This window comes from Vicugna pacos, chromosome 13 (assembly GCF_048564905.1).
Source record: "Vicugna pacos chromosome 13, VicPac4, whole genome shotgun sequence".
NCBI classification, from domain to species: Eukaryota; Metazoa; Chordata; class Mammalia; order Artiodactyla; family Camelidae; genus Vicugna; species Vicugna pacos.
Genome location: NC_132999.1, coordinates 3,889,842 through 3,903,212, shown reverse-complemented (window position 1 = coordinate 3,903,212; position 13,371 = coordinate 3,889,842). Strand labels below are relative to the sequence as shown.

Below are 13,371 nucleotides of genomic sequence, written 5' to 3'. Positions count from 1 at the left end.
CTTAAAAAAAACTTGTAAACCTAAACAGAAGAACTAAATTCTGACCCCCAATTATTTAATGCCTTAGATTTCAAAAGTGTATGTTAAAAGGAATGTAAGAAAATCCATGACCTAATGCAACTTCTTTTAATCATTTCTAAACAACAGCATTTTGGAAGGGGATTTGAACTCAAAGCATTAGACACATGAATGTCATGGCAAAATCTTAGGATTTTAGCCTTATATTTGCTCTCTAAATTATCATGAATATACAGATTTAACCGCTAACTTTTAAAAATTATTTCATTTTTAAACTGGAAAAATATTTTCAAGAACTTCCCCAATTGCTGTTTGAGGATATAATTAAAAATTGTGTAAGAAACATAAATTTTAGTAGATGATCTAAGATGTTAAATTACACATTTTCTTTTGTCTTTACTGTGACAGAGCAATGCAATTTCAAGCCTAGTTCATCTGCAATGCCTACGACACCGATGCAAAGAACACAAGGAATCTTTGGGGGAAAGTGCTTAAAAGCATCTATAGGCAAAGGACAAAATTTATAACCCCATAAGCCTGCTTAATGTCCCTTTGATGGGCAAAGGCTTTTTGTCATTGAAGAAAAAAAAAACCACCCCCAGTAATGCAGTCCTGAAGCAGGGGCCCTGGCTGCAGACATCTGCCATCCATGATTCAGGGGTACGAAAGCTGACAGAAATCTAACACAGAAGTCCTCATGCTGAGTGGGGTGTGTTTTGTACACTTCTCTTCCAAAAGTGGAAACACTGCTTCTTTTCCTTTGGCAAAAATAATGACAGTAGACCCAGTTAGCTTGCGTCATACCATAGCAATCTCAAACTCCTATCTCAAAGTGACTGTGAGGCTTCCACAAGAATATTTCAACTACTCGGTATAAGCTAGAAAATTCCCTTTAATTATCCTGCTAAGAAACTGCAAAACAAGGAGGTTACTCAATTATCCAAACACCAAAGCTAGGTTAACTGATTTTAAAGTCATTAGTAATAAATATAAAATAATAAACATTCATTGTCTGCTTACTAAATATGTGTGAGCATATATATGTCTATGTATAGATGCAGAAAAAAGTCTGGAATACTATATATCAAATGTTAATGGTTTCAGTATTTTTAAGCTATTTTAATTTTCTCTTTTATATTCAACAAATTTTCCACAATAAACATAAGTTAACTAATAAAAGGAGAGATTTTTAAAGTATTTGAAGCGTCACAAATCTTTCCTAGATTGGTACTAAAAAGAGATAGCATTGTTATATTGGGATTTGGAGCCAAATCTTTAGAAAGACCAGAAAGCTGAAGACCTGCTTAAAATATGTATTTCCCATGGCAACACTTAAATAGAATTCTTTCAAAACCACTAAATTCCAGAACTAAGGAAAGACTTTATAGTCATTCATTAATTTTAATACTTAAACTATAAAAATATGAATATTTATAACCTTTATGTATTCTTTTAATTTATCATTCTCTGCTTCCTTTTTATGAATTTGGAACTGTAGTCGTTCATGTACTACTTTCACTGATTGTGAAAAACGGTTTGCTTTCAAAGCATTTGCCTATAACAGAAAAAAAATGTGTTAGTTGATGTATTTCTACACAATATTAAACTTTATGTATTTAGACATGATCCAAAAAGTTGATAAAGAGTGAAATACTACTTTACATGAACCACAATACTCCCCACATTGCAAATGGATTTTATATAAAACCAGGATGCTGTCTCCTCCTCCCCCCTTTTTAGTTAATAACTCCTAATTCTCTCTTTTAAAAAGATCCTACCTGTCTTCCTAGGTAAAACTATGGGTATGTCTGAAATGCTCCAACAAACACTGAAATTCCTTCATTTATACTAAAATTGAAACACAAATTTACACATAGGTCCCTGACTGATGCAAAGTACCCTGACTGGAAACAGCATAAAAATCTTTAAAGGAAAAACAACTTTAAAAAAATAAGATGTTATATTTGATACATAAAACTTGTAAGAATATCCAAATAATCTAAAAAACTCTCTGTGTATTTCTGAAGAAATGGGGGCCAGGATGGAAAGAAGAGAAAGAGGGAGTCAATATCAAGAAAATATGATGAATTAAGCTCCAAATATGCTTACCTTTTCATTCTGAAACAGACAAGAAAGTTCTTGGATACAGGTCTCCTTTTCAAGTAGCTTCTTTTTAAGATTCTTCAGCAAATGTAACATAAGAGTTAGAAATATCACAACTTGGATAATGTTGGTTAATTTTATAAAACCAACCGCCATATAAGCAAAAAATATCAGAAGAACAGACACCAAGTATAGATAGACTTACAGCGATTTCACTTTCATTATCAGTCAGCTTCTCTAACATGCTGGATAAACTGCCCTCCACCTGTGGAAAAAAGATGTTATAAATCAGTGTTCACAAACCGTATTTCTCTACATAAAAAAGCAGAAAGAGGAATAAACATCACTTAAGAAACTAATATGGACAACTACTATGCACAGTTTGGTTTTTTTTTTTAAAGTTAAAACCATCAGAAGGATTTTTTGCTTAAGTGTTCCAAATCAATTTTTGTCCACAATTTCTAAATAATACTTCTAAAAGTACAAGTCAATGACACAAAAATCACAAAAATCTTATACACAAAGGAAGCTCACAGTGCTGTTCGTAAATAGGTAAAAATTATAAACAACCTAAAGTCTAGGAAAAAGAAATTTCTTAAAGAATTACAGCAAATCAGTAACAGAATTCTATGTAAATATTTTAAATGAGAACATAGAAAAATGTTTATTCATTTTGAGGGTCATACATATTACATGATTCCATTTATGTGAAATATCCAAAATCAGCAAATCCATAGAGACAGAAAAAGTAGACAATGGGCTAAAGAGGGGTGTGGGGACAGGACTCGGACTTCTAAAGGGCCAAGGGTTTCTTTTCGTAGTGATGAAAATGCTCTAAAGTTGACAATGGCGATGGCTACACAGCTCGGTGAATACACTAAATATCACTGAATTGTGTACTTCAAACAGGTGAACTATTTGGTATGTGAATTATATCTCAATCAAACTGTTAAAGAACTGATGAGTGAATGTATAAGTGTAATGCACACAAAAGCTTAAATTCTAGAAGTATTTTATTATAATCAACTAAAATGAATTATAATAAATAAAAATATATTTTCTATAAAAACATCCTGCTTTCATGTAAAACAATGAAACATTGAAAGTAGAGGTTAATGATTGCCATTTCAAATAAAAATTCAAGAATTATTTCCATTTCAAATATTCCAGTATTTTAATTTCCACAATTTAAGAAATAATATACCCTTCAAGTGAGAAATATCACTATTAAAATAGTGCTGAGTTATTTCTTACTTGTTGGTATTCTTTCTTTCTAAGATGATGTTCTAAAGCTTGTCTTACACATTTTAAAGTGTCTAATTCTTTTGTTAATATTTCCTTCTGTTTAGCAATCTTCAAATTATATGCACAAAGATTAGCCTGACAAAATATAAGAAACACAAACACATTTTAAGACATGGCATTAAGACATTCTAAAATATAATGCCACTATTATCAAAGAATACTTTTTCCTAGTAATAAAACCATTCTTTTGCACATAGTAAGAAAAATTTGCCAAGTTTATTCACAGTAACTAGTACGTGTTACACGGTGCACTAAAGTAAAATGAAATCAAAATAAGGGTTTAAACCCTAAAGTAGCTCAGGCATTTTAATAAAACTAATAGAATACAATCTAATTTTTGCCCCCAACACTGAAATTTTAGAACAGCGGTCTCTGTTCTGCATAACACTGTAGAAAACAGATATATTTCATCCCTCAAAATATTTTAGTTTTAAATTCACTCTTGAGAAAAGCTGACTCTTGTTTTACTCCAGGTAAGTCAAGAACTAAAGTATACAGTTTCCAGCTCAGCTTCTTACCAAGTACATGCCTGAGATTACCTCTGAGGAAAAGAACTGCAGTTAATGACATAGGAATAAGGAACACTGATAAATCTGCATTTTTGTACATCAAATAGCAATACGTGAGCATAACTGCTGTACGAGACCTCAGTAAATGCATTCTGAGCGTTATCCTAGCTTCTCGTTTTATTAGCCGTTCACGAGTCAAGTACTCACATTTTCAAAACTTATCTCTTCAATGGTTTCCTTAAACAATGGCAAAAGTAATTCCACAGAGCAAGTTGCTATCTCAGCTTCCTTAAATGTGGCTTCCAATTCAGTCTTTTCATTTAGGATGTCCTGCTTTAGGCTAATAAGATATGCACAAATAAAATTTAAGTTAAAGCTGTTACATAAACTAGTTATACTTTTCATGCAAATTGAGCACAGCCTGATTAAATATTATAGTTTCATAAATTGCTCTCCAGAAAGTAACAGTAAATTGCCACTGAAAATGTATGAATTTTTTCCTACAGTTCCATACTTTTCTACACTTAACTATACAGTTTTCAAAATGCTAAGATATGTGAAACACAAAGAGCACCAACAGCAATGTATTACTGTGTTATTTGCCAATTATTCAATATCCCTTTTGTAAAACGACTTGTGTGAATGTCTTTTTTAAATTCCCTTCTCCCTTACTCCAAACCCAAAAGATTTGCCTTTTTAGAACTTACTCCCAAGCCCTTTCTTGAAACTCACTGTTCTTTATAAAAAAATTCCTCCAGAAGAATGTGTAAGCTGAAGAAACTGAACACAAAAAAGTAAACCTCTGCAGATATCTAAAACTCTTGATACATCTCTCAGAGTAAGACTGATATGATTTGCCTTCTTGACTGCGTTTTACCTAGACATGCTGTGTACCACTGTAAGGTACATTTTTGGGGGGTTCACATTTTTACATCCTGAAATCGGGATGTTTCGTCTTGTGCTGTCTTTCCTGTACGTCCCCAAAACTTACAGAATGAGTGTCCAAAGTTTTGAAGAATAACCCAGAGATGGGGTGCAGCATTTTTTACCCTTCAGCAACAAAGGGCCATAGAGAGGGATGAGGGAGTTGGTGAAACAGTAACGTTTAGCGACATTCTAGAAGCAAGACTCCAATGTACACAGCCATACACTGTAAGGAAGAGCCTATGACCAACCAACTTTCTTTCAGTTACAGATGCTCCTAAGAAATGCCAGTATCACGAATCTTCTTAACAGCAAGGCCAGCTCTCAGTCACAAAGTGACTCAGAAGAGTTGGACTTTGAGTATAAAGAAGTTTTGAGAATACCTTAACAAACTTATTTCATTTACATCTTATTTTTATATGAGCAAAAAGTTATTTGGACTAAAAATCTATGTATAATTAAGTTTGAAGGAGCTTCTCCAATGTTTACAAATAAAATTCCAAGTGATGAGAAAGCATCGTGTCCTTCTTTAACTGACACTTTTTCTTTTAGGGAACATAATATAATGGCTCAGTACCAACTGATGGCATCTTAGAGGCTATGTCAAAAAGTAGATTGTATTTTTAAGCACCAATGGCTTAAAATGATGGGCCTAAGACGATACTGGCTACAAATGACAACTGTCATTAAAAACCACGGACAGAAAGTCAAGAATGATTGTAGATGACCAAATACCATTTCCATTTATAACCAGCTAAACTAGAAGTGGACTATACTATCCATAGCAACAAAAATGGCATTTTAAGACTGTCATTTTGGGGAGTAATGACTTATACAAATAATAAGCACATTCCCCATTCTAAAGAAGCAAAACATGACCAGTATTTGCTAGAGAGCAATATACCAAATGGCAGTGAATTAGTGGTCACTAATTGTATTTCCAATATTCCACAGTAGTTATATTTTCATTAACATTACTTAAAAAGCTATATACTTTATAAAATCTTAATAGATAAGGTTTTCATTTTTGATTGCTTTTGTTAAAATTCCAAATTAACTAGCCAAATTCTGCTAAATGAGTACATTTGTAATCAGATTAACTAAATATGAATTACTAAACTGGAAGAAAACAGTCTTGAAAGAATGCTGCATTTGAGTCAAATAATTTACAATATGGACAAAACATGAAACCCTGAAATCAAAAGATTAAGATATCCCCTGCTGTTGTTGAGAATACCAGCTGAGTTGATTTTCACTGGCATGCTGTGGTAAATGTTCTTTCTCTGGTCTACGTTTAAAATGGGAAACCAGTTCTTCTGAATGACTTCCATCATTTGCAGGCTCCTCCATAAATTCGGTGAATGGATTTATAGGTGGCTTCCACAACTTCTCCACACAAGCTGAAAGCTAGGAAATATTTTAATTATTGCAGTTACTAAAGAATCATTTCAGTAGATTCTTTTTTTTGTCATTACCCTACGATATGTGATCAAAATCCTAAAGATGTGTAAAAGAATACTATTTCACACACAAAACTGAAATTATAACTGCTACTCATTGGGGTACTAATTCCAAACAGTATCAAAATTGCATAGCACAACCACTCAACAATTGCCAACCTCCATACACAATTTCCAAAAAGCCTGCCATTTTCTACACACACACAAGAATGCAGAAATAATTACTCGTCTATTTCTTGAAGTATCACAATAATATCTTAATCCAATCAGGTTAGAAAAGGAATATAAAAACCACAGGACAACTATGATTCCCAATTTCATTAGATCCATCCAGCAGGAGATGGATGTTATTCCTACCTAGAACAGGAGAAATTTAAAATACTTTCGAAAGTATCTGGCAACAATAGCTACAAAGAAGGTAAGTTATTCTTTTGAAAGTAGACCTTTCAAAGTTAAATTCATTTATTCCTATAAATAAACCCTATTAAAAAAAGCTCAATCTAGGATATTTTTGGTGATAATGGATAAATGACATTACTTCTAAGTTTTACTAAATTACCTAGTTGTTTTCTCTCAAATCTGGAAATGTCATTTTTAAAATGTGGATATTTATGAATTTCTTCAAAAGGATTCCATCTTAAGTAATGAGTCAGAGCTTCAACAATCATTAAGGCTGTTTTCACAACTCTAATATATGGTAATATGTCTCCCTGAATTCATTTTGTTATACAAAGTCAAATGTTATATTTAAGGTTTTCTGCATTTTTTTCAGAGATATTTTACCTCTCTGTAATTTATATTTATATACGTGTATCATAAAATACGTATGTTCAAGAATTTTCAATACTTTAGGTAGATACGAAAGTAAAGGTTGAAAATTGTTTACAATATTTAATTAGCAATTCAGAAACCTTTCAAAATGTCTATAAAAAAAGTATGTGTTTTTGTCTGAAGGGTTTATATACCAGAAAGATAAATATTTAGGATATAGGCCAATGAAAAGCATGCTCATATTTTTTAAATACTAGCAAGTCATATCAAGATGGAATTGTTGAGTAAGATACAGATAGTCTAAGATGATCTACCTGAATTCTGAAAACATGCAACATCTGTTAATAGGGCATAACAAATTCTGAGCTCTCTGTAGTCTAGAAGAATTAAAAATATATAGATACACACAATCAAATGAAAAACCAAACCTAAAGGTGAAGAAGAATATACTCAGGTAAGTCACTGCAATCAAGAGAATTATCATCTACAATTTGGGTATTTATCTTCCATCCATTCACTTGTTTAAATATTTATCTCTGTACACTGGAAGCTCAAAAAAGAATACCTTATTTATTTGAATCCTCAGCACGTGTAAGTCTTGTAAAAGCTAAGCAGTAATTGAAGGAGAGGACTCATGGCTCATGACGTAACGAATATGACGAATAAAGACTTGCTTTTTACTCATTCACCCCTTGAATCATCTTTTTGGGGATCATTAAAAGAAAAATAGTTCCTATATTTAAAACAAAAATTTAAAAATCAGTGTAAGAGGATACGGATCTTCTATTTACAGAAAACATTTTATGAGATAAGATTTGGTATCAGTATTTCAAATGAGTTCTTGCTTGACTTTGTGGGCTACTGAAAGCTTTCTGTAAGTTTTACCACATGATAAAATCATACAGCATTTTTCTACTTCATCATCTCTAAAAAAGTAACTGTGTCATATCTTAAAGATAAAGAAATAAAATTAACATAGTGTAAAAAAATAGAGATTTTAGAATGACTTTTAGCCCAACATTCTAAAATGTTATCTTCATTACTGATTTCTCAAAACACAAAACAGAAAAGTGTTATGTCTCAAATATTTCCATAGAAATTATCAACAATCATATTCTTATGATCTAGAGATAAATATAGAATAGAAATTGTTTGGAGGTTCCAAGATACTCCACTAATTTTGTGTTGTGACAATACTATAACCAAAAATATATGTGTGAACAACAATGTAATTTAATTTTCTTTAGTATAAAAAGTCCTGCCTTTATTAAAAAATGCCATCATTTTGTTGGACCAAATGGATTCTTGTCTGGAAAAGCAGATGTTTTACAAGAAAATGTTTTCAATTATGTAGAATAAACTGCCAATTTACAAATGTATTATACTCTTGTATAACTTGTTACTGGTAAAACAGAGAGACATATTCTGCACACATATTTAATGATCAAATTTCTAGAGAACAGTAATTTAAAACAGTTTTAATCTCTAAGGAATTAAATTTCCTATATAAGGATGACTTTACCAGTTCCTTACTCAAAATGCATATACTTAAAGCTTTTTCCAGGCATGTTCATGAGTTTATGCTGATCCAGCAACACTCACTAAACTATGTTCCATTTTGGCCAACAAGAAGCATTTGAGGGATGGCTGTTCTGGGACTGTGATACTGGCCATGGTCAGAGAAATGAAAGATTACAGTCCATAACCTTCCTTAACACCAAGATTGTTCTAAATATACTAACCACCTGCAAATATGTGTTCAAAACTAATCTCTCTGAAAAGCATTTGAATTTTCCAGATTTCAATTTGTTTTGCCAAACACTAGTTCTTGGAAAACTAGTTCCCACTGGCTTCCAACAAAAAGCACACAGCTTCTATTGAAAAACTCACTATGAAATATTCAGCAAAGAGCATCAAGTAGATATAGGAATGCTGTTTGTTTCCTTCACTATTCTACATACTAGTCAAAAGTTTACTAGAGAAGTAATTTATGACTTTTTGGACCCCATAATGAAAAAAAAAAGGTATAGGAAATTTGGAAGTAGGAAGAGAGTAAAAATAACCAGAGGTGGAAAATAGATCTTATGAGTAAAAGCTACCAAAACTGGAAAAAAAACATTTTCGGACATAGAGACGTTAAGTTAGATAAGTAATTAGCTAATGCTTCTGTTCAATGAATAAAGAAATTTAAATATAAAAGGGTTCCAGAAAGAAATTTAAATATAAAAGGGTTGCAGAATGGGGAGAATGGGGAAAAAGTGGACTGCAAGAGTGACTGATTTATAAATGCAGGTTACATACATACTTTCAAGGCCCAAATCCCCCCTCCTTCTCAAAATGTTCCTCTCACTGATTCAGCCCACCAAGAATCCTCAACATCTAGTAATATTTCAGAATCATACAGTTTAGAATTTAATTGCTCCATAAATGCTCATATTTTAGTTCTCCTTTAACCTTTCTACTAAACCTGTAAGGATAAATATACCCATCAACCTCCATCCTTAAAAATTACCTAACACAGTGAGAGGCATAGGTTAGGTTTTAATATATAAGTTAGGGTGACCAAATAATTTATTGTTCAAAGCGAAACACTTTTGAGATGAAGGGAGCCCCACATAGAGAGCCCAATTATGTGGGAAAAAACTGGACCAAAGATGTTCGGAATACTGTCTAACTCTAAATAGCCAGCACCCTTTATCAGACGAACAGAAAACATTTTCCCTCCCTTCAACATGAAGACATGCTGCCATTTATTAACAGAGCACTGACTGACCTCATAAAGATCATCTCACATAAAGCCTACAAGGTTGCAATTAACATCCAAAAGTTACAATGAGGAAACCAAGTTTCAGAAAGGTTAAATAGCTTGCCCAAGATCACAAGTAAGGAAGTGGTGAATCTCAGTTTTAAACCAAAAGCCATCAGATACTAAAATATAAGCATCTACACAGCTGAACGTAACATACAAACTTGCCTTAATTTTGTCAGGTTTTAACAACACTTAAAAATTCAGTATATAATAAAAAAAGAAAAAGAAAAAGAAAAAGAAAACTCCGTAAAAGGAAATGAAGGATTGAGCTCTTTGAAGGCACAGACTACAAGTCCAAAGAGAGCGCAGACACTGAGCAGACCACTCAAAGCCAGCGTGGTAAAGGCTGTGATAGGGGCCTGGCAGGGCACCATGACAGCGTACGGGAGGAGACCTAATAACCACTGACAGGATCCTGGGAGACTTCCCAGAGGAGGAGGATCCTCAGAAGAGTCCAGCAGAACAAGCTTGAGCTTGGCAAGAGGGAACAGAAAAAGGTATTCCAGGTAGAGGATAAAGGACCAGGAAGAGTGAGGAATTGTGACAGATCACGACTTGAAAGGGCACAAGGCAAAAGATGAGACAGGACACACTGAAAGCAGTCACTGTATGCCAAGCTCAAGAGCTTGAATTTTTTTCTAAAGGTTAAGACAGACCATTAAATAAGCTTAAGCAGGGGAATGACAGACAGAAGTGCATCTATAAAAGATAAATCCAGTGGTATTTTGGGACATGGACTAGACATATGGAGGGGAAGGTCTCATGAGAGATGAAATTCCAACATTCTTTTCCAATAAAAAATTTCTGAAGAAATCAAAAGTTGTTCCCATTGGTGATAAAAGCCTGAAAAACAATGGAGGAAGCAGAATGCAGGAATAGCAAGAGATCAGCACAGAAAGAAGTGATCACCTATAACCCCTCATTTACCTGTGACCATGTGAATGGATTGCTCCACACATAAATCCCAGAAAATGGTACCTTATCCCTTTAAGTACCAAAATTAACTTAGACCAGTTTGAAGAAAATCTTCTTAAAGTATGTATTTCTTCCTTCCTAGAGTACAGAGGACTGAACATAATTTAATCTTTCCTTGATGTCCAGAGGTGGCACATGAAAATGAAAAACACTGGGCCACAGTCATCAGTTCTCAGTCTTTACAAACCACCTGACAGAAAAACCTTAGCTTCACTGGGCCTTGGTTTTCTCTTCTACAAAATGAGAACTTTTGCCAGTCAAAGCTGTGCTGAGGTTTGAACAGACTGAAGCAGACCACTTTAGGTGGGGTCTGCTTGTTTGTTCATTTAATTTAGGGTTCCTTTGGTCACTCGGTTGGGGCTGCTTTCCCACCAGGTCTTCTCTTTTTTTCACCTTAAAAAAAAATCATTCCAAGTCAACCACCATTCCTGAAATTACCTGCAGGCCTGAGATGTCCGTATAGAAACAACTCTTATCTTCAAAACAATCCCTTCAAAATCCATTCTTGCAGAATTATTACAAATCATCTTCAATGCAGCAAAAACACTAAGTTCCACTAAACCAGAGCCCAGGGGAACAATTATTAACTTTCAGCAGAACTATGCCCAAGGGGATAGTTGCTATGTCAACCTCATTGCTATACCAGTTCCTCAGGTCTCACTCATTTGTACAAACTAAGAAGTGATTAGTAGCAATATAAACAAAGTCATTTTCTCATACCTTTGGGTGTCTGAGATGCAAAAACTATACTAATACATATCAGCTGTGAAATCAGAAAAAAAGAGAAGCAAGAAGTGGATACCTGGCAGTTAAAGAATTGCAAACATACCGCGACAATCTTATTGTAAGCAGAAGGGTATTAAACTGATTTTAAAACCAAACAGGCTTCCTACAGTCTTATTATTTTAACCACAACTAACCAGGTGGTGCTTAAAACTACTCCAAAAACCCCATTCATTCAAAAACACCTGAAACCTTACCACGTGAGGAAACAGGGGAACTTTTTCTCTGCAGCAGACTATCCCCAACATCTGGCCGAAGTCTGACTATGGTTTTCTCACTAAGCAAGCAACACGTACTGACCACCTACTCAAAATCTGGCACTGGTTTAGTTAATCTCTTTCATCACAACCACTCTAAACTGACTATCACCAACCTCATTTCACAGATAAGGAAACTGAAGCCCGTTAGGGACCTACCCAAGGCCACACACTTGGAGGAGTTTCCATAGAGGCTGGAATCTAGAACCCTGGAGAAGGAGTTATTTCCTGACGCTTCCTGGAGCATTCTTCACTTAGAGAGCCCCGGAGTCTACCAGAGTCCGGCATATTACATGGTGTGCACCTGAAAGCCAGTCGAATACGTAAGGGAGCACTATTTCGAAAAGAAACGCTGCCATGCCTGGGGCCGGCCCGGTCCGTTTCGTTCTGGACCAGCCCCCTCGGCTACGATGCCCTGAAGTCCCAGGGACCACACCCTCAGGGAGAGTACGCGCCTGGCTGCCTTGCCCAAGTCCAAGCTGTCTGTCTGGGGTAAGGAGAGGATGTAGGTAGAATGGAGCTGAGGCATAGCTCGGGGCGGACGTGAGGGCCTCTCACTTCCGCGAACCCCACGGCCCCGGCCCCGGCCCCGCCCCCAGCCCCCGGGCGGTCACGCAAACCTAAGCTTCCCCTTCCGAAGGCGCGCGCACGCCCCACCGCTGCGTCGACACGTCGCCGTGACGCCAGCCCGCCGCCGCTCCGCTGTGGAGGGGTCCGCAGGGGCCGCCAAGTCTGACGCTCGGAGAACGTTAGTGCAAGCCCGGCAAGCGTACCTGGGCTCTCCAGCCCTGGGTCGGCCAGGAGGGAGCGGGACGCGGGGAACAGGGCCGTGGGTGAAAGCTAGGGAGGAGGGCGAAGTCCTCGGGCTGCTCGCGGTGGAGGAGTGCCCCAGAAGGTGCAAGCCGGGCAAAAGCGGAGTTAGTAACCAGCAAGTGGCTTCTCTGGCAACGGCCGCCCCGCCCCTTCCGTCGGGCCTGCAGGCGGCACAGCCAATTGGCGGAGCTCAGGAAAGCGAGCGCCGGCGTCTGCTGCTATTGGCGAGACTGAGGGGGCGGGGCCCGGGGAGGCGCTGTGACTGGGTCACTTCTCCGGGTAAGCTCCGCCCCCCACCCTTTTGTTTTGTGTAAAGGGAAGCACTTAGACGTGGCTACCAAAAATCTTAATTGAGCTCAACTAGACAGGGAAATAAGGCTGATGGATTCCGAATTTTCTGACACTTGGCTTGGAAGTGCCCTGCTTTTACTTTTTAAAGTGTTGATGTGAAAAAACCAAGGCAACTGGAAGAAAGCTCTTCCAGTTTTAAATGCATGGTATTGCTGTTTAGCTGAGATCCCTCCTTGGGCCTGTGTTTTCTCTTGTTAAATGAGGGAGCCGGACGGTGATCTCCAAGGCACCTTTCAGGTCTCAAATTCTTTGTATCTGTGCGACAGACAAATGGTATCCTTTATGAGGTGAAC

General features: G+C 36.2%; 1 protein-coding gene across 18 annotated transcripts in view; it reads right to left on the bottom strand.

Annotated features, from left to right (window-relative positions):
• The window catches only part of ODF2L (outer dense fiber of sperm tails 2 like), an 81,857-nt gene extending 69,012 nt beyond the window's left edge, over window positions 1-12,845 (bottom strand). For 11 of the 18 annotated variants that reach the window (XM_072974039.1, XM_072974040.1, XM_072974049.1 and 8 more), the window contains exons 1-8: window positions 12,688-12,845; window positions 7,656-7,823; window positions 6,097-6,266; window positions 4,143-4,275; window positions 3,376-3,501; window positions 2,327-2,386; window positions 2,128-2,199; window positions 1,457-1,573 (exon numbers count right to left, since the gene is read on the bottom strand). In XM_072974039.1, the coding sequence (XP_072830140.1) occupies window positions 1,457-1,573; window positions 2,128-2,199; window positions 2,327-2,386; window positions 3,376-3,501; window positions 4,143-4,275; window positions 6,097-6,209 (621 nt within the window). In that variant the 5' untranslated portion in view covers window positions 6,210-6,266; window positions 7,656-7,823; window positions 12,688-12,845. Of the gene's footprint in view, window positions 1-1,456; window positions 1,574-2,127; window positions 2,200-2,326; window positions 2,387-3,375; window positions 3,502-4,142; window positions 4,276-6,096; window positions 6,267-7,655; window positions 7,824-11,312; window positions 11,415-12,030; window positions 12,049-12,073; window positions 12,209-12,534; window positions 12,659-12,687 lie in introns of those variants that run through there. The other 7 variants (XM_072974051.1, XM_072974055.1, XM_072974042.1 and 4 more) reach the window with 6 other exon arrangements.
• Window positions 12,846-13,371: the final 526 nt, after the last annotated feature.